The sequence below is a fragment of the Narcine bancroftii genome, chromosome 7 (assembly GCF_036971445.1).
Source record: "Narcine bancroftii isolate sNarBan1 chromosome 7, sNarBan1.hap1, whole genome shotgun sequence".
In the NCBI taxonomy this organism is placed as follows: Eukaryota; Metazoa; Chordata; class Chondrichthyes; order Torpediniformes; family Narcinidae; genus Narcine; species Narcine bancroftii.
This window is the reverse complement of record NC_091475.1, coordinates 82,645,665-82,671,313: the sequence shown is the minus strand read 5'-3', so window position 1 is coordinate 82,671,313 and position 25,649 is coordinate 82,645,665. Positions and strand designations below refer to the sequence as shown.

General features: G+C 42.6%; 1 protein-coding gene and 1 long non-coding RNA gene across 4 annotated transcripts in view; one reads left to right on the top strand and one right to left on the bottom strand.

Annotated features, from left to right (window-relative positions):
• The window catches only part of LOC138739082 (uncharacterized), a 56,098-nt gene extending 35,207 nt beyond the window's left edge, over window positions 1-20,891 (top strand). Inside the window, exons 3-8 of one of the 2 annotated variants that reach the window (XR_011341988.1) lie at window positions 2,591-3,532; window positions 7,838-7,966; window positions 9,236-9,259; window positions 9,372-9,407; window positions 14,386-14,427; window positions 20,301-20,891. This is a non-coding gene — a long non-coding RNA (uncharacterized lncRNA). Of the gene's footprint in view, window positions 1-2,590; window positions 3,533-7,837; window positions 7,967-9,235; window positions 9,260-9,371; window positions 9,408-11,564; window positions 11,856-14,385; window positions 14,428-20,300 lie in introns of those variants that run through there. The other variant, XR_011341987.1, reaches the window with a different exon arrangement.
• LOC138739080 (solute carrier family 15 member 1-like) overlaps window positions 1-25,649 on the bottom strand; it is a 67,445-nt gene that overhangs the window by 33,958 nt on the left and 7,838 nt on the right. For both annotated transcript variants that reach the window (XM_069890540.1, XM_069890539.1), the window contains exons 3-14: window positions 24,478-24,562; window positions 20,309-20,450; window positions 18,477-18,596; window positions 16,174-16,273; window positions 15,003-15,093; window positions 13,610-13,690; window positions 11,317-11,399; window positions 6,492-6,578; window positions 2,616-2,705; window positions 1,820-1,864; window positions 1,696-1,728; window positions 1,513-1,601 (exon numbers count right to left, since the gene is read on the bottom strand). In XM_069890540.1, coding sequence (XP_069746641.1) covers window positions 1,513-1,601; window positions 1,696-1,728; window positions 1,820-1,864; window positions 2,616-2,705; window positions 6,492-6,578; window positions 11,317-11,399; window positions 13,610-13,690; window positions 15,003-15,093; window positions 16,174-16,273; window positions 18,477-18,596; window positions 20,309-20,450; window positions 24,478-24,562 — 1,046 coding nt within the window. The remainder of the gene's footprint in view (window positions 1-1,512; window positions 1,602-1,695; window positions 1,729-1,819; window positions 1,865-2,615; window positions 2,706-6,491; window positions 6,579-11,316; window positions 11,400-13,609; window positions 13,691-15,002; window positions 15,094-16,173; window positions 16,274-18,476; window positions 18,597-20,308; window positions 20,451-24,477; window positions 24,563-25,649) is intronic.

Sequence of the window (25,649 nt, the reverse complement as noted above, 5' to 3'; positions counted from 1 at the left end):
CAAACAGCCTTGGGCAACCAAGTCCAGCTCCTGGTCTTCACATGTGACATAGTTCTTATGCCTGGTGTAGCTGTTCTCCCTGACAGAAAGAGCAAAGGTGGGCCACTGGTGCCCTGAAAAAAGTTGCTCCGGACAGAGGGGGCTCACTAACCATGGGCGGTAACTCATCTAGGAGAGGGAAAACTCCAATTTCAAACCTCCACTGCCTTGTGGCTATAACTGCTCACGGGAAAGGCTTTGGGAGTAAACCCTGAGGAAAAATCCGGAGTCGGAGTCCTGAAGGCGGCTGACTGCTATACCCAGCACCAGCATGGCAACTCCTGCAATGCTGCTGACACCAAACTGTATCGGTATTGAATTTCAGTGTTCCTTTGCACCTGTCATTAGCATGGGGGGGAGGGGGCTATAAACTCTGCCCTGGCTTGCACCCTGGAGAAGCTACTTCAGCTACCACCAGAGGTGCAGAATCCATCGTCAACCATGAATGACAGAGGCTACACAAAGTGGAAAAGGTGCCTAAGGTAAAGATTGATCTCTTGGAAGATGAGATGGGGGAATTAATATTGGGTAATGAGGAAATGGCTGAGGCTTTGAATCTCTATTCTGTGTCAGTCTTCACGGTGGAGGACACGTCGAAGATACCAAAAAAAGATGTTATGGGTGTGAAGGGGTGCAAACCTGTGGGTATAAAAATATACAAGTTCCCTAGCCCTGATGGAATGCATCCCAGGGACCTGAAATAAATGGCAGAAGTTATAGTAGAGGCTTTGATGATTATTTACCAAAATTCTCTGGACAGGTCCCAGTGGAATGGAAGATGGCAAATGTCATGCCACAATTTTAAAAAGGATGTAGGCAAAAGGCAGGGAACTATAGGCCAGTTAGTTTAATATCTGTAGTTGGGAAAATGCTTGAACTTATCATTAAAGAAGAAATATGAGGAGGATGGGCCAGGGTAAGATGAAGAGTTAAGTGATGTCACTTTACTTATATTAGGATTACTGTGCCAACTGAATGGAAAAAAGGCATAGCCAGGATTATCTTCATATTTCCAAATTACCTTGACCCAGAGTCCACTGCAGTCCTTCAAATCATTCCCGTGCCCCACACTCTGAAATGTCCACCAACAACCCGAGGATCATTGAACAAAACTGTTCATTGTCACGTGTACCAGGACACTGAAAGGCTTTGTTGTGTGAGGTAGTTAGACAAGTCAACTCAGATTTAGTAGCAGTAGTGGAATAATAAAGCAAACGTTCATGTTGTCACGTGACAGTAAGTCAAAGGGTCCAGGGTGTGGTGTTACGAGGGCAAAGTGCAGGGTGCAGAGAAAAGTACTGTTAGACAAGGAAATCATATTTTACCAATGAGAGGTCCATTCAAGAGTCTGGTAACTGCAGGTAAGAAACTGACCTTGAATCTGGAGGTTCATGTTCTCAGGTTCATACAATTGACAGAAGCAGGGAAAAGAGAGTGAGTCTGGGGTAGGTTGGAGCAGGTTGTTGTACTTACGTAAAGTTTAATTTGCATTTTGCAATCAAAGGGTAGACGATTGTGTCAACAATTGGAACCAGAATCAGAATCAGGATTGGGTTAACAGTCTAGATTAAAAACCAGGACAAACACCAATTAGATCCTTTGTCTATAAGACCGAATGTGACACACAAAACTCACTAGAGAGTGAAATTTACCTACCTGCATCTGGTCCGGCTGAATATCAATGCCTCCCTAAAGACAAGAAAACATTTACTGATAACCATCAGTCCCAATGGAAATAAAAGATATTAAATATTGTAAAATTGTTCATTAATGTTCTTACAAAATTTCCATTCATTGTAATAGCTTGCAAAGTCCACCTCGAACCCTGTCGAAACAAGTAAGGATGTTGAGACATTTGGAGACATGACACATTGGAGATTATAAATTTATCAGTAAAATATCCAGTCTGGAACTTGGGGGAAACCTCCTTCTTCAGAGAGGGAGGAGCAAGTCTCATTATCTCCATTTCACAGAAAATGGTTGAGATGCAGAACAGGGAATGTATCTCTTGAAACTAGATTACAACAAAATGGAGTAGGAAATCTATGGGATTCAGCCCACAGCAGGACTATGGATTCAGCCCACAGGAGGACAGTGGATTCAGCCCACAGAGGAACTATGGATTCAGCCCACAGGAAGACCATGGATTCAGCCCACAGGAGGACTATGGATTCAGCCCACAGGAGGACTATGGATTCAGCCCACAGAGCAACTATGGATTCAGCCCACTGGAGGACTATGGATTCAGCCCACAGGAGAACTATAGATTCAGCCCATAGGGGAACTGTGGATTCAGCTGACAGGAGGACTATGGATTCAGCCCACAGGAGACTATGGATTTAGCCCATAGGAGGACTATGGAGGCTAATTCATTGCCACATCTAAGGTTCAGGTGGATTTTTTTGATTCTTAGAAATCAAGGAAAATGGGGTTAATGTAGGGCAGTGGCACTGAGGAGAAAGATCAGCCATGATCAGATTTAATAGCATTGTAGACAAGGGGGTCAAATGGCCTAATTGTGCTTTTATTTCCTTTATCCACTTTTACATAGATTACTTCAAAGTCTACCATCTTACCTGCTGGTCAAACAAAGCCCAGAACATAGGAAGAGGGATGTACAGGAAGAGGACTTTCAACACCATCTTGATCTGAAAAATCAGATGTTCCTAAATGGGTTGACGAAGAGAAGAGACAGTGAGAAGGCAGCACATTATTTCCTTTACCAATCTCTGGTTTCCTGAAATACACCTCAAATTGTCCCTGTGCCCAGTGGAGCCTCCTTTGCATCGAGGAGTCTGGTCACAGATCGGGGGGAAAGCTCTTCATTAATTACTGTAACATTCAGGACCTCCCAGAGGACAGCCACTTCAACTCCACACCTCATTACCACACTGAGATGCCTGTCCATAACATCTTGTACTGTTGGATTGAGGCCACTCACAAATTAGAGAATGACACCGTCTATTCTGTCCTAGCAATCTCCAAACAGTCCACATCAATATTGACCTCTGATTTCCAGAAACACCCTGCACCTTTGTTTTCTCCAAATCCCCCTCCCCCATACTTTCTCTATTTATCCATCCTCACGTTCTCGTTCCCCTCCCTCACACTCTCTACTTGCTCGTCAACCATACTTTCCTTCCCCAGCCCCCCACCTCCCTCCCTTCTTTCCTCCTATCACCTGCTGGCTTCTCACATTTTCTCCCATTTCTTCACCCCCCCCCCCCATTATCACCTGCCATCCTATGTTCCCTACTTCCCTCCCCTCTTTTATTTATGCTTCTTTCTATTCCTAATGAAAGGCTATGGCCAAAAACTCCCCTGCCCCCACCTCCCACTAATGCTGTCTGACCTGCTGAGTTCCTCACACAAACTGCCTCTGCCCAGATGGTCTCCGGAAAGCGACACCATCTGAAATGTCGACTGGCTGCTTCCACTAAATGCTGCCCGACCTGGATGAGTCCCAGCAACAGTTCATTGGTTATCCACAAAAGTAAGTGATGGTCGTTCTATCCAAAACTTCAAAGGGTTACCCCGCCCCTCCTGAACCTGGCAAATTCCAATTCCTACAGTATTCAAACATGCTGGGGAAACCCAGCAGGTCACACAGCATCAATATGAAGGAAGGGTAACCAACATTTTGGGTTTGAGCCCTTCATCAGGAATCTGAAAAAATGAGTAGATGCCTGAATAAAAAGATGGGGGGGAGGGTGAGAGGAAGGGGAAGGGAGAGGAGCATAGGCTAACAGACAAGAAGTAAAACAACTTTAGATTTTTAACGGAAAGGATTCAATGGAAGGGAACAGGCCATCCTAGTGCATCCATTATGTGCTCAGCTTCAGATTGTTACCAATTCATTTTCATACATTGTGGATGATGAAATGACATTTCATTAACATTGTTGGTCTTGTGCGTTAGATGTTTCAGCTGGCATTCTGTCACACTTCAAAGAAAAGCATAATGAACAAAGGAAGTCTTCAAGGGAGCATCAAAATCACGAGAGCCAAGCTGGGAAATAGCTTATTCCCACATTCTGTGGGATTTGTGGAGTTCACTTAAATTGATGCGGACTAGAAGGGCCGATATGGCCTGTTTCCTTACTGTAATTGTTATATCTTTGGCTTGGCTTCGTGGACGAAGATTTATGGAGGGGGTAAATGTCCACGTCAGCTGCAGGCTCGTTTGTGGCTGACAAGTCCGATGCGGGACAGGCAGACACGGTTGCAGCGGTTGCAGGGGAAAATTGGTTGGTTGGGGTTGGGTGTTGGGTTTTTCCTCCTTTGCCTTTTGTCAGTGAGGTGGGCTCTGCGGTCTTCTTCAAAGGAGGTTGCTGCCCGCCAAACTGTGAGGCGCCAAGATGCACGGTTTGAGGCGATATCAGCCCACTGGCGGTGGTCAATGTGGCAGGCACCAAGAGATTTCTTTAGGCAGTCCTTGTACCTTTTCTTTGGTGCACCTCTGTCACGGTGGCCAGTGGAGAGCTCGCCATATAACACGATATGGTTATATGGTTAATAGGTGGATAGAGAAGAATGGGTAGAAGCTGAGAAGGGTTGAAGTGGGGAGAGGGGTGGGAAGCTGGAGGAAGGGAGACAGAGGGAAAGAGAAAGAAAGAGGCCATGGTAGGGGGTTAACAGAAAGTGGAGGTCAATATTCATGCCATCTGGTTGGAGACTGCCAAGGTGGAATAGACTGTCTCCCTTCCTCCAGCTCCCCACCGCCTTCCCTTCCTTCTGTTATCAGAGAGCTACCCTCAACCCTCTTCCCATCACTTCTCAGCTTTTTGTCTCTTCTACCCTCCCACCTGCATCCACCTATTAACATGTGCTCTTGTCCCTCCACCTTCCCCTGCTTTTTAATTCAGACAACTATACATACACACACACTCACACACACACACACACACATATATATATATATATATATATACTATTCTATGCTGTTCAGTATATAAGTGGCTGGCCCGCCCACTGATGACTGATCCCCTGTAAACCCTCCCCCCATGACCTGGCCATAAAGTTCAACCTCCTTACCCCCTTCCATTCATTCGAGCATACAGAGTTGAGCAGCTGAAATCTAATGTGTATTAAAGCCTATTGTTTCTCACTCAGTCTTTGATCTGAATGTTGGTTACCCTTTACTTCCTGTGTATGTTGCATAACCTGCTGATTTTCTCCAGAACATTTGTGTATTGCACTCAAACCTAGCATCTGCAGGCTTTCCTGATTAAATTACAATTGCTGTGAACTCCACTCCTGAAACCCCAGGCCCCAGGTTGTGGACTCTCGATGCGTGGCAATGTGGTTATAGGTGTTCAGGAGCACTTTGGGAAAGGCGTCAGGACCTTGAGCAGAGTCTGTCGGATGTTACAGGATAGACTCAGAATGATTCGTAGCTCAGCTCTCGGGAAAGACTGGAGAATCTACAGACATTTTTGCTGCATTACTGCAGGCAAGAAAAGGAGATGTTTACACCAATGAGGCTTGAAGGAGATAAGGACAAACTGGCAGTGGGGTGAGTAACAGGAGGCATGAATCTCAAATAATTGTCGCAAGTGATATTGAGCGATACACAGGTCTGGCAGCATCCGTGGAAAGCAATAAGTAGTCGATATTTCAGGCTTGAGCCCTTAATCAGGGATACCAAAGATCAGGCAAATGCCTAAAAAAGATATGGGGGCAGGCACAGGCTAGCAGGTGATTGGTGGATACAGATAGAAGAGAGGAAACAAGGAAAGGAGCTGAGGAATAGAGCTGGAGAAGAAGACTGAGGAAGATGGTCTGTGATAGAAGAAGGAAATGGGATGGGGAACTGGAGGAAGTCAGGTGTACATGACAGGCAAGAGAGAGAGAGGAAAGGAGTCTGAGGGATGAGGGGAGAAAAAAGGGGTGGGGGATACAGGGAGAGGGGTTTAACTGAAACTGGAGGTTTATATTGATGTTTGGTTGGAGACTGCAGAGATGGAATACACAGCGTCATTCCTCCAATTTGTGGATGGCCTCAGTTTAGCAATGCATTAGGCTAGATGTGTCCATGTGGCAATGGGGATGTGGAATTAAAGTGGCTGGGCGCTGGGAGGTCCTTATTGTGAGAGCAAGCAGAGTGAAGGTGCTTAACCTTTGCTGAATTGACCGCCAATTGCTTCCCATGGATGCTGCCCTGCTGAGTTCCCTCACCACTTGGTGCATTGTTCCAATTCTCCAACATTCACAGACTCCTCATTTACCCACAGGAGTTTTTAATTTTTGGTTGATCTCAAAAACATTGCTGAAGAGAAGGCAGGAAGGTATTTAACAACTGCATTAATGGGGATTACACAATTACATGTGCAAGAAGAGCAGAATGGGGCAGTTCCTTCATAGGGATCTCATGGGAATGATGGGCCATATAGTCTCCCTTACCCTCTGCAATTCAATATTTAAATGGAAATAAAGTTATTTCCAGAAACGTACATCATATCGATCTGAAGCCCAGTCCATAAAGTGCTTTCTTGTGGGGTATTCTTTACTGCGATGTTTGAATTGGTTTCGGATTGCAAACTGTTGAGGAAAAAAGAGAAATACACTTTGAAACACTTCTAACAAAAGTGGAAGTGTAAGAATATTAGCATTTCAGAGAAATCTTCAGAAATTTACACAGTCATTGAGTCAAAGCATTCAGCTCATTTTATCGGTTCTGACCATCAGCCACCTGTTTCCACTAATCTCACACCAATCCCATTTTTTTAATGTTGTCCACATTCTCTTCAACTCTCCCCAGATCAATATGTCTGCAATCCATTTGATCACAAGAGGGACAAAGAAATTGACAGTCTGCATCCTGAATCTTCTCAACAATGGAGTCTCCACAGCGTCTTTGGAAAGAGAATTCCAAAGATTCACTTGCTGTGGTGAGATAGCAGCGAGCAAACACAAAACTCTAAAGACTGTACAACAGGCTTTATTCCAGTAAAAGTCTGAACACCAGTCCATGCCTTGGTGGCTCCCTGTGTGACTGGCTCAGGTTTATATTCAAGTCAGCTGATTGACAGTCGGCCAAGTGGAGTCAGCCCCTAAGGTGGTCTTCCTGCAGGTACAGAGATCGCCCTCTGCAGTGGGCTGGTGGTTGCGTCACGAAGAGGCTTAGGAAAAGCCTGGCCTTTACTCTGAAGCAGTGATCCCCAATTCTAGATGCCTTAGTCATGCAAACAAACATGTATCTTCTTGATGAAACCTGTAAGAATTATATATGCTTCAAGAAGATTTCATTCTCAAGGGCATAGGCTTGGTGTGTTTAACCTTTACAGATAGGAGAGCTAATATCCCAGAATTTGATCTAGTAATTTGCTATTGCGTTTGTCTCAACCAGACCTTTATTATGTGCAATCTCATCAGAGCTCAGTTTAACTCAGCCAGTCTGCTGATGATACAAAGCTTGGATGTGTTGTGGAGAAGGTAGAAGGTTGTTGCAGGTTACAATAGGATAGAGAAAGGATGTAGAGTTGAGCAGAGAAGGGACAGATGGAGTTCAATCCAGATAAGTGTGAAGTGATGCACTTTGGAAGGTCAAACTTGAAGACAGTGCATGTGGTTCATGAAAGGATTCTTAAAAGTGTGGAAGAACAGTGGGATCTTGAGGTCCAGGTCCATTGAAACCTCAAGGCTTCCAAGCAAGTTGCTGGAATGGTTAAGAAGGCACAGGTGTGGTTCGTTGGTTGGGGGACTGAGGTCAAGAGCTGTGAGATAACATTGCAGCTTTATAAAACTTAGGTCAGACAACACTTGGAGCATTGCCTTTAATTCTTGTCTTCTTATTACAGGAAGGATGTAAATGCTTTCAAAAAGGTGCAGAGGAGATTTACCGGAATGTAGATGGGATTGGAGAACACGTCTTATGAAGCAAGGTTGACCGATCTCGGACCTTGAGTGATGAAGGTCACTCATCCAGGGTAACAAATGTTGAGAGGGGATTTAATAGATTATGAGGGGCTTAGATAGGGTGGGAAGCCACCCCTTTTTTCCAGTGCGACAATAGCAAGTACCAGAGGACATCTTTTTAAGGTGAGTCCAGGAAAGTTTAGAGGAGATACCAGAGGTTTTTATTTACACAGAGAGTGATGGGTGTCTAGAATGTATTGCTGGGGATGGTGGTGGAGAATGGAACAACAGGGACATTCAAACTACTCTTGGATAGGCACTTAGATGTAATAAAAATATGTCTGGTGGTAGGATCCTGTGGTAAGTGCCAGAACTTCTATAATTTCTGGCACTTACTACAGGATCCCACCACCAGACACATTTTTCCTTTTCCTCCCTTCTCAGCCTTCTGCAGGGACCGGTCCCTCCGCAATTCCCTTGTGCACTCGTCCCTCCCCACCCTTTGCACCCCCGGCACCTTCTCCTGTACCCGCAGGAGGTGCAACACTTGCACCCACACCTCCTTGCTCACCACGGTCTGGGACTCCAAACAGGCCTTTAAAGTGAATCTGATGTACTCTTTGTGGCATCCTCTACATCAGAGAGACTGGTCGCAGGCCGGAAGATCGCTTCGCTCAGCACCTCCACTCTTTCGCAACAACAGGGATCTCCCAGTGGCCAACCATTTCAATTCTGAGTCACACTCCCAGGTTATTTGTCCATCTAAATTGAGCTACATCCTTACAATGATCATAATTTCCTTCTACTGGTGGCATAGCTTCACTTTTGTGGGGATGATGGGCCAATTAATTTTATGTCCTGATATTCTTCCATAATCTTGTAAATGTTTATATAATGAAACTAAAGAATTATCCAGATCTATTATATAAATTAACACATCATCTGCAAAAAGACTAATTTTATATTCCTCTTTATTCACTTTAATCCCTTTAATATCAACATCTTGTCTTATTAATTGCACCAATGGTTCAATTGCTAAAACAAACAATGCAGGAGATAAAGGACAGTCTTGTCTAGCCAATCATGTCAATGGAAAAGATGAAGAAAGATGTCCATTAGTAACTACTTTAGTCATAGGATTTCTATATAAAGCTTTAATCAGATTAATAAACCTTGAGCCAAATTGAATTTTTTGTAAAACTCTAAACAAATAGTTCCATTCCAATCTATCAAAAGCTTTATCTGCATCTAACGACAAAACTAATGCTGGGACCAATTGTCTTTGAGAACTATTAATTTAGCCACATTATCAGCAGACTATCTTTTCTTAATAATTCCAGATTGATCTAAATGGACCAACTCAGGTAAATATTCACTTACTCTATTTGCCAAAAGCTTAGCCACAATTTTATAATCAACATTTAATAGTGATATAAGTCTATAAGATTCCGGTTTCAATGTCTTTATCTTTCTTAGGTATTGCTGTTATTACAGCATTGGGAAAAGATTCAGGTAAAGAACAAGTTACAGTTACTTGTTTTATTACTTCCATTAATAAAGGCATCAATAAATTTTTCAATGTTACTTATGATTCAGACGTAAATCCATCCTCTCCAGGAGATTTCCCATTTTGCATAGAATTTAAAGCTTTAATAACTTCTTTCAATGTAAATGCAGAATCTATATCTTTCCAAGCTTGGCAATTCAAAGATGGTGGTTGAAGTTTTTGCAAAAAATCATCAATGTCCTCTTCATTATTCAATGATTGGTATGAATATAATTTAGTATAATACTCTCTAAAAGAATCATTCATATCTTGTGGTTTATAAGTAGTTTTCAAATTCTTTTTAACAGCAGTAATAACTCTCAATGCTTGCTCCATTTTCAATTGCCAAGCCAAAAACTTATGCACCCATTCCCCAACTCATAGTATTTTTGTTTAGTTCTATCAATCAATCTCTCCCTCCTATAAGTCCGAATTGAAATGTTTGATATGAGTAAGTGTTCTGTTTGGGCTAAAATAGAGTTGGATAAAATTGATGAGAAGTTTATGGTTGAATTTATTTATAAATGGAATTCAAAATTATTAACTGATATAGATCCACCAATTTTGAAACTTTTAATTGAAATATGGAATAAAATTGATTATCAGATAGGTGGGAAAGAAAAGATTTCAGCGAAAATGCCTTTATATCAGAATAAACTCTTTCCTTTTACTGTAATAATCAGTTTTTGAAAATATGGAATCAAATGGGGATTAAAAAATTTGAAGATTGTTTTGAAGAAGGGAGATTTTTATCTTAAATCAAATGAAAGAAAAGTTTCAAGTCTCTTCGAATACTTTTTTTGTTATTACCTGGTTAAAAAACATTTTGTTGGAGAAATGAGGTCATAGTTTAAAATTATCTAGGCAATCTCCTTTAGAATTATTACTTACTAAGTAAGATTCAAGTACATTTATTTCTGAGATGTATACGCTATTACAAAATAAAATGCCTAAACTGGATGTTTATAAATCAAAGGTGAAATGGGAATTGGATTTGAATAGAAACAAGAGTGTTTGGAGAAACCTGTGTAAAGACAGTATGACTAAGGTTATAAACGTACAATATAGATTGGTACAACATAATTTTTGACACCAATTGTATTTAACTCCTCAGAAATTTTTTAAAAATTGAACTTAGTTCTTCAGATTTATGTTTTAGGTGTGGATAGGAAATAGGTACTTTTTTCCATTTGACTTGGACTTGTTTTAAGGTTAAAAAAATTTTGGTTACAAATTAAATCGTTTTTAGATCAGGTATTAAAAGTGAATGTACCATTTGATCCATTGTTATTTTTATTTGGGGATATTAAATCAACTGCCTTAGGGTTGAGATTGTCTATGTATCAAATTGAATTATTACATTTGGCTTTGGCTGTTTCTAAAATTTGTTTAGCTATTACATGGAAATCTGATTTGGTTTTAAGTATGAAAAGATGGCATAATGAAATGATAGCTTGTATTCCTTTAGAAAAGATAATGTATAATTTGAGAGATAAAAATCTTTTTTTTTTGCAAAAGTGTGGAGCCATATTTAAATATACATGGCGTTAAAATTTGATCTCTGTGGATGTCTCTACTTCCGCAGCTAAAAAGTTGATTATGATTGCCTTTATTGAAGATCTCCTTCTTTCTTTCTTTGTAGGTGGATAGGGGAGGAGGGTGGGTGTTAGTGGGGTGGTTGAGGTTTTATTTAATCATGTGATGTTTGTATCAATATTATAATCAATGTTATGTAATTTAAAATTCTTAAAAAATAATTCCCAATTTGTGCATGCAACGGCCAAAACACATTGAGAGGAAAGCCTAAGTATTTGTGTGAGCATCCTTTTGAAGAACACTGCTGCGCTGCTCTGGAGTAGTTGATGAGTTACTTACTGAAATGCACTTTACAACTTTAAGCACAACATTTCCCTGCGGAGAAGTCTTCTTGTACAAGGGACTTCCTCCAATAAATACAACTGAAAACAAAGAATGATATGGTTAATAGATTATAATGATTGGATTTGAAGAGTGTCCATGCAGCTCAACACAAGATTGAAGAACGGGTTAACACATCTGATGTGCTTTGATTTATTTGATAATCATCTGCATAAATACTTCTAATACAACTCAATATCTTCCAGGACAACGCAACCTACTTGACTCGCATTTCATTCAGCATCCTCAACATTTGTTCCCTCCAGCACCAACCCACTATGCCTGCTGTATTCAACTTCTACAATATGTATAGCAGTCACTCACCCAGGCTACTCCCAGTACCTACGCCACAGGAAACACCTGATGTCTGCAGGTCCCCCTCCCAAGTCTGGTACCACCCGAGCTTGGCTGGATAACACTGGCCCTCTATTCGGACTGGATCTAAATTCTGGCACTCCCTCCCAACAGCCTTTGGGAGCATCATCACGGACAGAAAATAAAGCTCATCTCAAAATAGCTTGATCTGGTGAACAAATGAAAATAAGTCAATAATTCTACTGTTCCCCATGACACAATTTCTGGTCCATCTTGTATTTTATTACCTGTTTGATCTTTTAAATCTTCACAGTTACACACGGTGGAGTAGCGGTTAGCGCAACGTCTTTACAACACTAATGATTTGGACCGGGATTCGAATCCCATGCTGTCTGTAAGGAGTTTGTACATTCTCCCTGTGTGGGTTTTCCCCAGGGGCACTGGTTTCTTCCCACCATTCGAAACATACCAAGGGGTGTAGGTTAATTGGGTGTAAATTGGGTGGCATGGACTCATGGGCCAAAATGGCTTGTTACTGTGCTGTATGTCTAAATTTAAAATTTAAATTCACCATCATCCCTTTCATTATTTACCTTTGTCCTAACCCCTCACCTGCATCGTAAAGAATGCTTTGTCTGAATCTTCACCAGACCCATCGAGCCAACACCTTGACGCAGTTAAACAAGAAAGTCTGCAGATACTGGGGTTGAGTGCAATGCACAAACGTGCTGGAGAAACTCAGCAGGTCACGCAGCAGGTAGAGGAAGGATAACAAAAAGGGAATAAGAAAAAATAGATAGATATCTGAATAAAAAGGGGAAAAGGGAGGAGGAGAGGAGAGGGCACGGGAAGAGGACAGACTAACTAGTAGGAGGCCATTGGTAAATACAGGGGGGAGGGTAGAAGAGAAAAGGCTGAGGTGATGGGAAAGGATTGCTCTTTGATAGAAGGGAAGGGGGTAGGAGCTGGAGGAAAGGAAATAGAGGGATGGAGAAAGAGAGATCTTGGGAGGAGGGGGTTAACAGACCTTGGAAAAGTTTATGTCAATGGCATCTGGTTGGAGTGTGCTCAGATGAATACAAGGTGTTAACAGCTTAACCCATTTTCTTTTTCCACAGATGCTGCAACCTGCCAAGTTTATCCACCAGCCTCTTCTCTGGTTTTACATCTGCCTTTCGACTGCTGAGACATCCCTTATGAAAGGGCTCCCAATTCTGATTGGGGGTTCTCCTGGAAGTTTCATCATATGTTGTTGGGTCTTCTTTAGCAGAGAAGCAGTTGGGATGGGGTGGGGAGGGGTGAGTTTCCAGCTACAGAGGTACAGTGATGGGCAGGCAAGTGGAGTAGCTGTGCAGGGCAGACGCCACACTCAGTGAGCTCCTGCCTCTAACTTGCGGGAATGGGAACCTGTGGTCAAGGAGATGGGATGGAGAGCAGGCAGCTACATGGAGATCCCCAACCGCTCACTGTCTCTGAAGGGACTTCCTTTACTTTTTCCCTCTGATAAAACGGCACCAGACCATGGTGACTCTCAGCTAGACTTCCAATTGCGTGCAAAAGAAAGCTATTCAATGTTTCTCGGACATAAATAAATCACAAGATCTAAATGTCCTGCAACCACCCAATCAAATACCCTTCCCACCACTCCCCAACATCGGGATTTATTTTGACCGGGAAGCTTGAATACCAGATTGGCAGGAGCCTAGTCTTCCATCCATGGAGGTATCTGGATCACCCTATCCCATTGGCACCCCTAATGCATGGAAAGTGATTGTACACTTCATGAAAATAAGATAAATTATTAGATGTCGTACCATGAGCAAAAGTCATTACATCCAGTAACATTATTTACCCTGCAGTGAATATTTGTTTCTCAAAGTGAAAGTTTGAAGCAACACATCAAAATTCCATGGAGCCGGGAATTAACAAGACTTACACAGAGCGACTGCCATCAGTGCCCCCGGGATGCCAAAAGCCAGAGGATAACACGCTTGTGCGACGTGCCCACATTTTTGTCCTAAAATTACAAATCACGTAAGAGTAAACAGCCGTAACAATTATTCATGACAGTGTTTCAGGGTTGGATACAAAATGCAATAATAATGCTAATCATCAGGATTTTTTTGAGAGAGGGAAGCTGGAAGACAAGATTGCCAAGACATTTATACAGAGCTCTGCTTGGACCACATCTGGAGTATTGTGCTTAGCTTAGCACTTAGCTTGAGGGGTGTGGGGTGGTGGTGGAGGTGGGGGGGGGGGGGGGGTGGTGGCTGGATCTACTACCCTTGGAGAGAGGCCAGATCGGAGTCACTAGCAACAGGGATAATCTAAACATAACAATGACAAATCATCCCCAGATGGGGTAATGGAACTCAGGACCCAGGCACAGAAGACATGATCACTCTAATGGACCAATCAAACCCAGAGGCATCTAGGGGCCCAGAATTGCTGTTCTCCAAAGGTTGTAAGGCCAGAGGAGACTGCTGAGAAAATAGTAAAGGTTGAACGCTATGCTGGGAATTGTAAAATCTTGATGTTAGTAGCTTTAAGAGTTCAATAACAAGGACATTGCTCCACCAGGCTTGTCTACCCTTGTGTTTAGAACATCGCCTAACTAAGGGAACATCTTCAAAGGGTTGGTGGTGGTAAGTATCCTCAGCAAGGAGCAAACCATCTAATCAGAGACCATTCTCTCTGCCGTTTTCTATATAGAGACTGGGGAAATCCAGAAGGCCCTCCTTAAAGGCTAGAGAGGTAAGTGCAGACATTGAAAGGTAACCAATGCAAACCATTAATTCTCTTTCTCTTCCCACAGGCACAACCTATGTCAAAGTTATTTTGTTTTCATTTTCTGATCTTTACACCTTTGATGGATTTTTGTTCAGCGGGAGGTTTGAGAGGGGGAGATGAAGATCAGTGATGATCAAATTCATCTACGGCTCTGAATGTTGCTTTATAGTTTACACATAAGTTTTGGAGAAATTCAACAAGTCACACAGCATTCTTTCTGTACCAAAGAAATATTTATAATCAATGTTTCTGGTGAGATCAAGGTATGTTGTTTTATCCCTCTATCAAAACTAACGAATGGAGTAATAATCAAACCATCGATTAAAAATAAATCAATGATACTGGGTCTCACTAATCAGCATCTTTTATTCAATGCATCCAGAAAATTAAGAATGCAAAATTATTTGCAAATGGCTTCAATATTACATTTTGTTTTCAATCAGGATGTTGATCAAAGACTTTGATTTGTTTTAACATTCAATCAAAACCTTCCAAGTTGATTTCTGAACTTTGATACTGACTTCAAAAGTCATGCATACCTCTCAGGATGGGAGTAACGATTGTGGAAATAAGACTTCCTGCATTGATTGATAAATAGAAAATTGAGAAGAACGTGGTCCTTTGCTTTTCCTTTAGAGAAAGAAGAGAAATTTGACTTCAATGGGCAAAAGGAACTGAAGGCATCTTGAGATAGTCATAGATCATTTACTCCGTAGCACTGAGCCAACCTTGACAGAGCAGCCGTGGACGTAGCAATAGGTTTAATTCAAGTCTACATCCTCCAAAAAATTGCAGCAAGAAAAAGATCACTGCTTTTCAACCATCCCCTGAAACTTTCAGTGAATGGGTACTTTTGACTGTTAACTTCACTGAAAAAATTAAGGTTGGAACTCAATGAAACTATGTCTTCCTAATCCTCTCTGGCCAAGAAACACCAGAGCCTTTTGCGAACACAAATGTGTTTCAAGATTGTTTTTAATCTTAGCATGCTTTCGTCATTTTCCTTTTACGCTCTCAATTCAATCTCCCCCCACCACTCACCACCGTCTCTGCACCCAACTTAAATTCATCCATTTCCCTCTGCTTCACTTGCCCTCTCAATAGTTAAGCCTCATTGGGTTCAGGAAGCAGACAGTTAGCCCCATTGCTCTGTTCTCTGCATCAGGCATGACCCCAGTGAGTTCCAGGGGACATCAGTCACCTTGAGCAGAAGAGGGGAGAGATAAGCCTAACAGGACAGATCAATGAGATCCCCATTCAATATCAAGGGACGATATGTCCTGTGATGTTCATTCTTGAATAATTACAACAAGCACTGCCTCTTGGTGTGCAATTGACCAAGAAATATTCCATTGCAATGAAGAGATTTCTGGCATACTACATATTATAAAACAGTTATATTTTATTGACTTGAGCAGCAGAGGGGGCCCAGTTGGCATAGCGGTTAGCACAGTGCCTTTACAGCGCCAGTGATCAGGACCGGGGTTCAAATCCCACACCATCTGTAAGGAGTTTCTACATTCTCCCTGGCTCTGTGTGGGTTTTCCCTGGGGGTTCTGGTTTCCTCCCACCATTTGAAATGTACTGTGGGTTGTAGATTAATTGGGTGTCATTGGGCAGCACAGACTCATGGCCCGAAATGGCCCATTACTGTGCTGTATGTCTAAAAAAAAATTAAGAGCACATCTTAAACATAATGGTTACATTTACCTGATGGTCCTCAAACTGGTCTCCCCCGAACGCAGACACGCATGGTTTGATGCCACCGGTTCCCAGAGCTATTAGCAGCAATCCAATCATCGACAAAGCACTGGGAGAAACAGAATCTTGCGATGTCATCCACTGAAGTTAAACAGATGTGGGGGTCTACACAAGTGGTGGAAGAATCAGCAGATCATGCAGCATCCATGGAAAACAATGGACAGTTGATGTTTCAGGCCTGTGTCCCTTGTCAGGGATGCCAGGAATCAACCAGAGACTCTTTACAACTTTGCCTTATTCACTGCAATGGCAAGGACCTCCAAGTTGCCAACCATTTCAATACTGCAAACTATTGTCACCCCAACATGCCTGTGCATGGCCTCATTTACTGCCAAGTCAAGGCCATCCGCAGATTGGAGGAACAACTTCCATTTTGTCTCTGCAGTCTCCAACCAGGTAGCATGAATACTGACCTCCAATTTCCATTAACCACTGCCCCAGTCTCTCTCTTACCCCATCCCTCTGACCTTTCCTCCAGATCCCCAACCCCTCCCTTCATTCTATCAACGAGCATCCTTCTCAGCCCGTCACCTCCTTCCTCTTGCCACTCCCACCTGTATCTGCCTATTAGCCTGTGCTCCTCCCACTTCCCCACCCTACCCCACCTTCTTATTTAGGCATCTGCCTGATTTTCAGAATTCCTGAAGAAGAGCTCAGGCCTGAAACGTCGGTTGTCCATGGTTTTCCGTGGATGCTGCATGACCTCCTCAGTTCCTCCGGCACTTGTGTGTACAACACATGTAACCCTTTGAGGTGCAGATGCTGAGGAAGAAGTTAACTGGGTCGCATTCTCTCACCTCTGAGGCCAAGAATGTGATGACTAATCAGCCCTTCAAAGCTTTCACCGTTCAATAGGTTATAGCCCATCTGATCTTGGCTGCCCCTCCTCCATTCCACTTTCCCTGCCATTCCGCGCTTTAGTCCGTGCCAGCTTCCAGGAAAGCAGTCCCATGCCCTATACCCCCTCTCCTTACTTCTCTGGGGCTCTGCCACGTTCCCTTTCATATGCCCAATATTCTTCCTTAGAGACCAAGAGCAGTTTAGACGGCTAATTAGTCTACCAATCATTTCTGTGATCATCATCTCTTCCCCAGATTTCCCCAATTTCTGGGGGAAAAAAATTCTGCCTTGAATTCATCAAATGACCCTTTCCTCATAACTTCCCAAGAAGCACCCCAACCAAAAATGTTGACTGTCCATGGAATCTGTCCAACCTGCTAAGTCCCTCCAGCTTCCCTTTATGTCAGCAAATTAAAAACATTCCCAATCCACTGAAAGAAGAAATTCCCCCTCATCTGCATCTCAAATGGGTGACCCCTTAAGCCTGACCCAATGCCCCTGTGAATTAAATATCCCCCACTACAGGAAATGCTCTCCAAGCACCCATGATGCCAAACTCCTTGAGGACCTTGTTTGTATCTAAATTCTCTAAACTCTGAAAAAAGATTGCAGATGTTGGAAATCTGATGTAAGGACAGAAAATGCTTAAAACACTGAAGCAGTTCAAACAATACTATATAAAGAAAAAAAACAGAATTAACTACTTAGGTCGCTTAACTGTTTATTATAGATTTATTTTAAATGTAAATTTGGACATACAGCACAGTAATAGGCCATTTTGGACCACGAACCCATGCCATTTATTTACACCAAATTGACCTACAAACCCCGGTACATTTTGAACCTGACCTCCCGGGAAAAACCCACACAGACACGGGGAGAACTTATAAACTCCTTAGAGACAGCGTGGGATTAAAACCCCGGTCCCAAATGCTAGCACTGTAAAGGCATTGCGCTAACCGCTACGCCATCCATGCCACCCTTGCTATGCCAACCATGCCCCCTTGGCTGTTCCATGGCTGCTGTTTGGCCTGCTAAGTGTTTCCAACATTTTCTGTTTTAACCCAAAATACTTAATATTTCCTCATGATCCCCTTATATGTGGAATCAGCCTTTCTCTTCACTGGCAAAGTTATCTCTTCCTAAGGAGACCAGAACTCTCCCCGGTCTCACCAACTCCTTGTAGCAAGATTGCCCTGTTTTGTTCTTTACGCCTTTTGCAATAGAGCCCAAACCCTACCTCTTTATTTGCAAATGAGTTGTGGGATACCAGGATTTCTTGGAATACTGGCATTCAATTATCTCCCCTAAACACATTCCAGGTTTATGGGTTCAAGTCCCACTCCAGAGATTTGTTAACCTATGAGGCTAATTGACTCAAATACTTTAATTAAAAAAATGAATTTACTTACATATGCAAATTCAGATTATCTGGATAACCATCTCCAGTTCTATCAGATAAGTCAGCAATACTGCTGATTGACATTACTAGTTGTCCAATGGTGTACACAATAGACAGATAGACAATAGTTCTGTAGCAATAAAAAAAAGTAGAGGTTCATTCAAAGATGGACACAAGTATTTCCATGTCACTTAACATATGGACAAGGATGTTTGACGTGAAAATATGTCCTAGAGTTACAGTGAAGGACATTACCCGAGTTTGCAATGGAACCATGACAAGATGAGGAACTGGGCTAAGGAATGCCAAATGTACTTCAACTCAGAGGTTCTGCATTTGGTAAATCAAACCAGGGCAGGACTTGCTCTGTGAATGGCAGGGCCCTAAAGAGAGTTGTGGAGCAGAGGACCAAGTGGTGCAGGTACATAGCTCTTTAAAGGTAGCAGCACAGATAGACAGGGTAGTGAAGAGGGCACTTGGGATGCTTGTCTTCATCGGTCGGGGCTCTGAATACAAATCCTGGGATGTCATGTCGAAGTTATTCAAGATGTTGGTGAGGCCACACTTGGAATATTGTGTTCAGTTCGACTCACCTAGCTATAGAAAGAATATTATAAAGTTGGAAAGGGTATGGATGAGACTTATGAAGTTGTTGGCAGGGATTGGAGAAGTTGAGTTATCACGAGAGACTGTCAAAAATGGGGGAGGTTAAGAGGGGCTATTATTGAGGTCCGTAAAATTATGAGGGGGTCGTTGAAAAGGTGCATGGTCACATTCTGTTTCTTGAGGGGAAGAATGTAAGATGAGAGGGTAGACATAGAAGGTGAGGGGAATTTAGAAAGGACGCGAGGATAACGTTCTTAACTCAGAAGGTGGTGGGGCACATGGAACAAGCTGGCCCAAGTGGTGGAGGCAGGTACATCAACTTCCTTTAAGAAACATGGATAATTACACAGATGGGAGGGAGAGCCCAGGAGAGCACATTATCTGGCACAGACAAGCTGGGGCTGTTTCCACGATGTAGGATTCTGTATTGCCTGATACAGCAATTCTGACTGTACCTAGCGGTACAGAAACCACACAGAGATCTGGCATACATGTGCCCGCAAAGATACAAGACTCCAAGTAAAGATCTTCTCAGATGTTGCTCCCCATTCTTGGAAGAAATGCTAACTTTCATATTGCTATTATTGATTGACATATTCTTCCTCAAGTTCAGCAAACAATTTAGTAAATATCCTCCATCCATTCATTATTTTCTTCACTCCTCACACACAAATATTTTCTCACAGACACACACAAACAAATGCACATACTGTATGCACTTTAACTTACATGAGTCACATGCATACTGAATCTCACAGATACATTGTTGGAATCTCTCGCATCTACTCTAAATGTCACACATACCCACATTCACTCACACATTTCATACACTCTGATGCAGAGACAATTTACACACAGGCACACGCACACCAAGAGACAAATACACTGTCACTACTCCATTCCATGGACCGACACACAAACTCAATAATTTCCAATCAGACTGGTGTGCACACTCATGCAGTTAGACATGCTTTGTTCTTGAATAAGAAGTTATTTCCCCTTTCACTCTCTCAGATGGAGCCATGATATCTGTGAGGGATCTATCTCCAGTGTTCTGGCCAATAATTATCCCACAATCTACACCAAAGAAACTGATTATTTGTTCGATGTTACACCATGGGACCATCACCCCACTCAAGGCTGAAAATGGTTTGGGTTGCCACCGATCATATGGCAATGTCAGACCCGCTGTCTACAGTTATTAACCAAATCAAACAATTTTTTTCAGAAACCTACTTGAACTTTCCCAGCCAGGAATCAGCAATGATTGCTCCAAGGATAGGTGTAAAGTAGCACAGAGCGACGAAGCCGTGGTAGATCGCTGTAGCGAGATCCTCATCCCAGCGAAGAAAATAGCGGAAATACAAGACAAGCACCGCTGTATGGAGGAGACAGAGGACAAGAAAATTGTCATGACGCCATTAATTCACAGGTATTTCACTCTCATTGACGTACAAAAGTGGAATGCCACTGAAATTGGCTTTCGGTTCCCCTATGCTCTGCCTGCAGCTACACTTCCTGGAAAATCTGTGGTTGAAGCCCTTATCCATTGCACCTATATTATTTCACCACAACTTCCAGGGTCTTTTTCTGCCCTGTAAAGCCATATTTGACCACCAGAACAAGGAAGAACCATTGCACATCCCCATGTCCCCTCATAATCCAAAAGATCATGTGTGGAGAGTGAATTCAAGGTAAGCATCCAGTCGGACTGAGTACCCAGCCAAGCACTGAAAATCTGTGCTGGCCAATGTATTCAATATGTGACTCTAGTGGGGTGTGGAACACATCTGTTTCAAACAGACCTCAGTTGTACCTATTCCCAAGAAGAGTGTGGTAACCTGCCTTAATGACTACTGACCAGTGGGACTCACATCCACAATGCTGAAGTGTTTTGAGAGGCTGGCATTGAAGCATGTCAGCTCCTGTCTGAACGGAGACATGGACCCATTCCAATTTGTCTACCCTGGAATATGTAGTCAGCAAATATGTATGCATCAGGATGCTCTTTATTGACTACAGTTTAGCATTCAACACCATGATCCCCTCAAATCTGCTCAGTAAACTCCAAGATGAGCCTAATATGCCTGTCCCGCATCGGACTTGTCAGCCACAAACGAGCCTGCAGCTGACGTGGACTTTTACCCCCTCCATAAATCTTCGTCCGCGAAGCCAAGCCAAAGAAGATATAATTGGATTCTGGATTTCCTCTCCTCCAGACCCCAATCAGTGAGGTTTGGCAAGAACATCTCCTCCACAATTTTCATCAGCTCTGGGACACCACAGGGCTGCATACTTAACCTCCTGCTCCACTCATTTTCCACCTATGACTGCGTGACTCAGAGCGACAACAGCCCCTTCTACAAATTTGCTGATGTTACTGTGGGCTGTGGGAAAAGAGATAATTAGTCAGTATGCAGGAGGGAGAATGAAAACTTGGCCGAATGGTGTACTGACAACAACCAAAGAGCTAATTGTGGACTTCAGGAAGGGAAACCAGAAGTGTACCATCCAGCAATCATTGGGGAAATCAGAGGTGGAGAAGGTGACCAAATTTAAATCCCTGGGGGTCACCATCTCAAAGAACCTTTCCTGGACTTAACATATTAATATAATTGTGAAGAAAACATGTAAACGTCTCTACTTCCTCATGATTTTGTGATATTGGAAACCTTGGCAAACTTTGGCAGATGAGTAATGGAAAGTGAGCTGACCGGCTGCATCACAGCCTGATATGGGGGAACCAGTATCCCTGAGTAGAAAGCCCTGCAAAAAATAATGGCCACATCCCAGTACATCACAGGCTAAACTCTCCCCACCATCAAGGACATCCACATGAAGCACTATCACAGGAGAGCAGCAGCAATCATTAAGGATCCACACCACCATCGTCATGCTCTGTTCTCGCTGCTGCCGTCGGGAACGAGGTATAGTGCCACAAGGCTTGTACTTCCAGGTTCAGGAACTGTTGCTACTCCTCCACCATCGGACTCCAAAACAAACTCAATCAGAGACTCGTTTAAGGACCCTTACTTTATTTATTACTGAATATTTTTCTGCATTGCACAGTCAGTTTGTTTACATTTCTCTCTTTTGAGGGAGGCAGCAATAAGGAAATTATAGACTGAGATAGCCTGACATCAGTTGTTGGGAAGACGTTAGAGTCAATTGTCAACAATGAGGTAATGGAGTACTTGGAGGCACATGACAAGATAGGACAAAGCCAGCATGGTTTCCTTAAGGGAAAATCTTGCTTGACCAACCTATTGGAATTCTTTGAAGAAGTGACAAGCAGACTGGATAAGGGAGATGCAGCGTATGTGTGTATTTGGATTTTCAGATGGCTTTTGACAAGGTGCCACACATGAAGTTACTTAACTGGTTAAGACCTTGTGCAATAACAGAAAACATATGGAGTATGGATAGAGCACTGGCTGATGCGCAGGAAGCAAAGTCAGAATACAGAGATCATATTTTGGTTAACTGCTAATTGCTAGTGGAGTTCCACAGGGGTGAATGTTGGGGCCCCTTCTTTTTATGTTGTACATCAGTGGTTCAGATTATGGAATGAATGACCTTGTTGCCAAATTTGAAGATGATATGAAGGTAGGTGAAAGAACAGGTAGTATTGAGGAAATGAGGAGGGTGCAGAGGATTTAGATAGATTAGGACAATGGGAAAAGAAGTGGGAAATGGAATACAATGTCAGAAAGTGTACGGTCATGCACTTTAATAGAAGAAATAAACAGGCAGGCAATTTTCTAAATGGGGAGAAAACTGAAAATTCCCAGATGCAAAGGGTCATGGGAGTCCTTGTGCAGGACAGTCTGAAGGTAAACTTACAGGCTGAGACTGTGGTTAAGAAGTCAAATGCAATGCTGGCATTCATTTCAAGAGGAATCGAATATAAGAGCAGGGATGTGATGTTGAGGCTTTATAAGGCACTTGGAATATTGTGAGCAGTTTTGGGCTCTTCATTTGAGAAAGTTCAGAGAAGATTCACAAGGATAATTCTGGGAATGGAAGGGTTATCATATGAGAAAAGCCTGAGAACTTTTGGTCTGTATGTTGAAATTTAGGAGAATGAGGAGGAATCTCGATGAAACATTTCAAATGATGAAAGGTTGTTTCCCATAGTGAGAGAGTCTAGGTTAAGAGGGCACAACTTAAGGATTGAAGAGCATCCACTTTGTGATTGAGTTACAGAGGAATTTCTTCATCCAAAGGGCAGAGAATCTATGGCATTAGTTGCCACAGGCAGTTATGGAGGTCAAGTCATTGGGTATATTTAAGACAGATATTGATAGATTCTTGATTAGACAAAGCATCAATGGTTATGGGAAGAAGGCCGGCCAGTAGGGTTGAGTGGGAAAATGGATCAGCTCATGATTGAAAGGCAGGACAGACTCAATGGGCTGAATAACCTATTTATGCTCCTATGTCTTATAGTATTATGATCTTGTACGTGTATCCTTTTCTTGAGTACAGTTTACATTTACTGGTAAATAGAAAATCTATTTGGCCTTCAGGAAAAAGAATCTCAGGGTTTTATGTGATATCATGTATCACATGATATCATGTATTTGACAATCTCAATCTCTGCTGCCTGGATCCCATCTTTCACTGAGGTTTGTTCCAGCATCCACCTTCTTGCTGACCCATTGATACAAAGATCATCAAACGATTCAATGGACTGGCTCTTCCCTAGTTCTGCAAGCTCCTTCAGCCACTACTATCCTAACACCCCCAAATTCTCCCACATCAGACCTCTGCTTATCCCCACTTTGAATTGTTCCAGTTTCAGCAACTTTATCTTTACCTGTTAAGGGATTGAGCTCCGTAGAGCAGAATTAGGCCATCAAGTCTGCTCTGCCATTCAAATCATGGTTGATGTATTTTTTATTCCTCTCAACCCCATTTTTCTCCCCATAACCTGACACCCATACTAATCAAGAACCTGTCAACATCTGCTTTAAATCTACTTGGCTTCCATAGCCATCTGCAGCAACGAATTCCATAGATTCACTACCTTGTGGCTGAAGTAACTTCTTATCTCTGTTTTGAAGGGATGTCCTTTTATTAAATCCCACTTTCACCCAAAGGACACCCTTTGATCTTGCCCTTTGAGACATCAGGAATCTGGGAACAAGCACCTGCATTTCCAGATGCTAATCCAGTAATGTGGCCTCTGCGCTACTGAACCCATTTACTTCTTGTTGTTCCTGCTTCTTCGACCTGTAGGGAAGGTGTTCTGCTTTGGCAGAAAGGCAGCATCTTCGCTAGGCCGTGCCGGGATAGAGTACTGTCCCAACCAGCTCACGACCAGGGAGACAACCCACAGCCAGGTGCATCTCAGGGTTAGGGATTTTGGATCACTGATCCCTCCTGTGCAAAACTGCTCATACCTCGCATTCCATAGTAGGAGAATCTTTCACAGAATTCATTGACCACAATGAAGCAGATACTGATGGGATATCCGAAAATTATCACCTGTAAGAAAACAGAGATAAGTTACATCCAATCTTCATTAACAGTCCAAATTGCAACAAAGAGCTGGATAATAATGTGACAATATGTGGGTTGTTGAACTTGAAATATTAATTGGTGTTTATTGACATTGTTTAATCTGAGTTAGTTGTGCAAGAAACACAGTAATAACTTGTTTATGTTATCTATCTTTCTTTGCCATGTTTTTTGTGCTTTGTCTTATTTCTGTACATCTTTTTAAAAATGTATCTATGTATCATATTTTTAATATAATTAAATATCCTACTGCATTTGTATTTTGGATGTTTCTAGTTTTGTTTTACAAAATACCTGATCAGCTGCAGGAATCAAGGATGATACAATGCACATTATTCAGTGTGTATGACAATAAATACATAATGATCATCATTAACAGACTTCTAGCTGGAGACAGCGAGGTGTGGGCACAGAAATCTGAAATAACAAGAGATAATGCTGGCGATTCTCAGCAGATCAACCTGCCTATGTGGAGAGAAAAATGGAGATGATCCCTCAAGTTAATGAAAAGGCCTCTAAATTTAAATAAAATTGTATCTCTCATATTAATTTCATAAACATTGGGAGTGGGGTCGTCATTGAATCAGGGCTGGTGAGAACCACATAGGCCATGTCAGTGATGTGGAGGGATGGTGCCACTTGTCAGTGTGAGAGTAATGTCTGCCTTAGGTGAAAACCTCAGTTGGGAAAGATCACTTCTGTCATTTTTGGAGTATTCCAGGAATGGGAAAGGCAAATGGGAAAACTCAGATGCATTAACAAAAGAATACACATCCACCCTTGAGAAATGCACCTGCTGGTTGGTACAGCACTCTATCCCGGCACGGCCTAGCGAAGATGCTGCCTTTCTGCCAAAGCAGAACACCTTCCCTACAGGTCGAATTCAATGATGAGGGGAGGAATTCCATGAAGGTGACAGGATGGAGTCCTGGTTACATACACCGATGTCCACTAAGAACCCGAGACAGCCAGTTTGTCAAAGGCTGGTCAAGTGAGAGGCCAGAGACTGACCTGGGGATGGGAACAGGTGGAGGATGGGTTTGATCGATGGAAG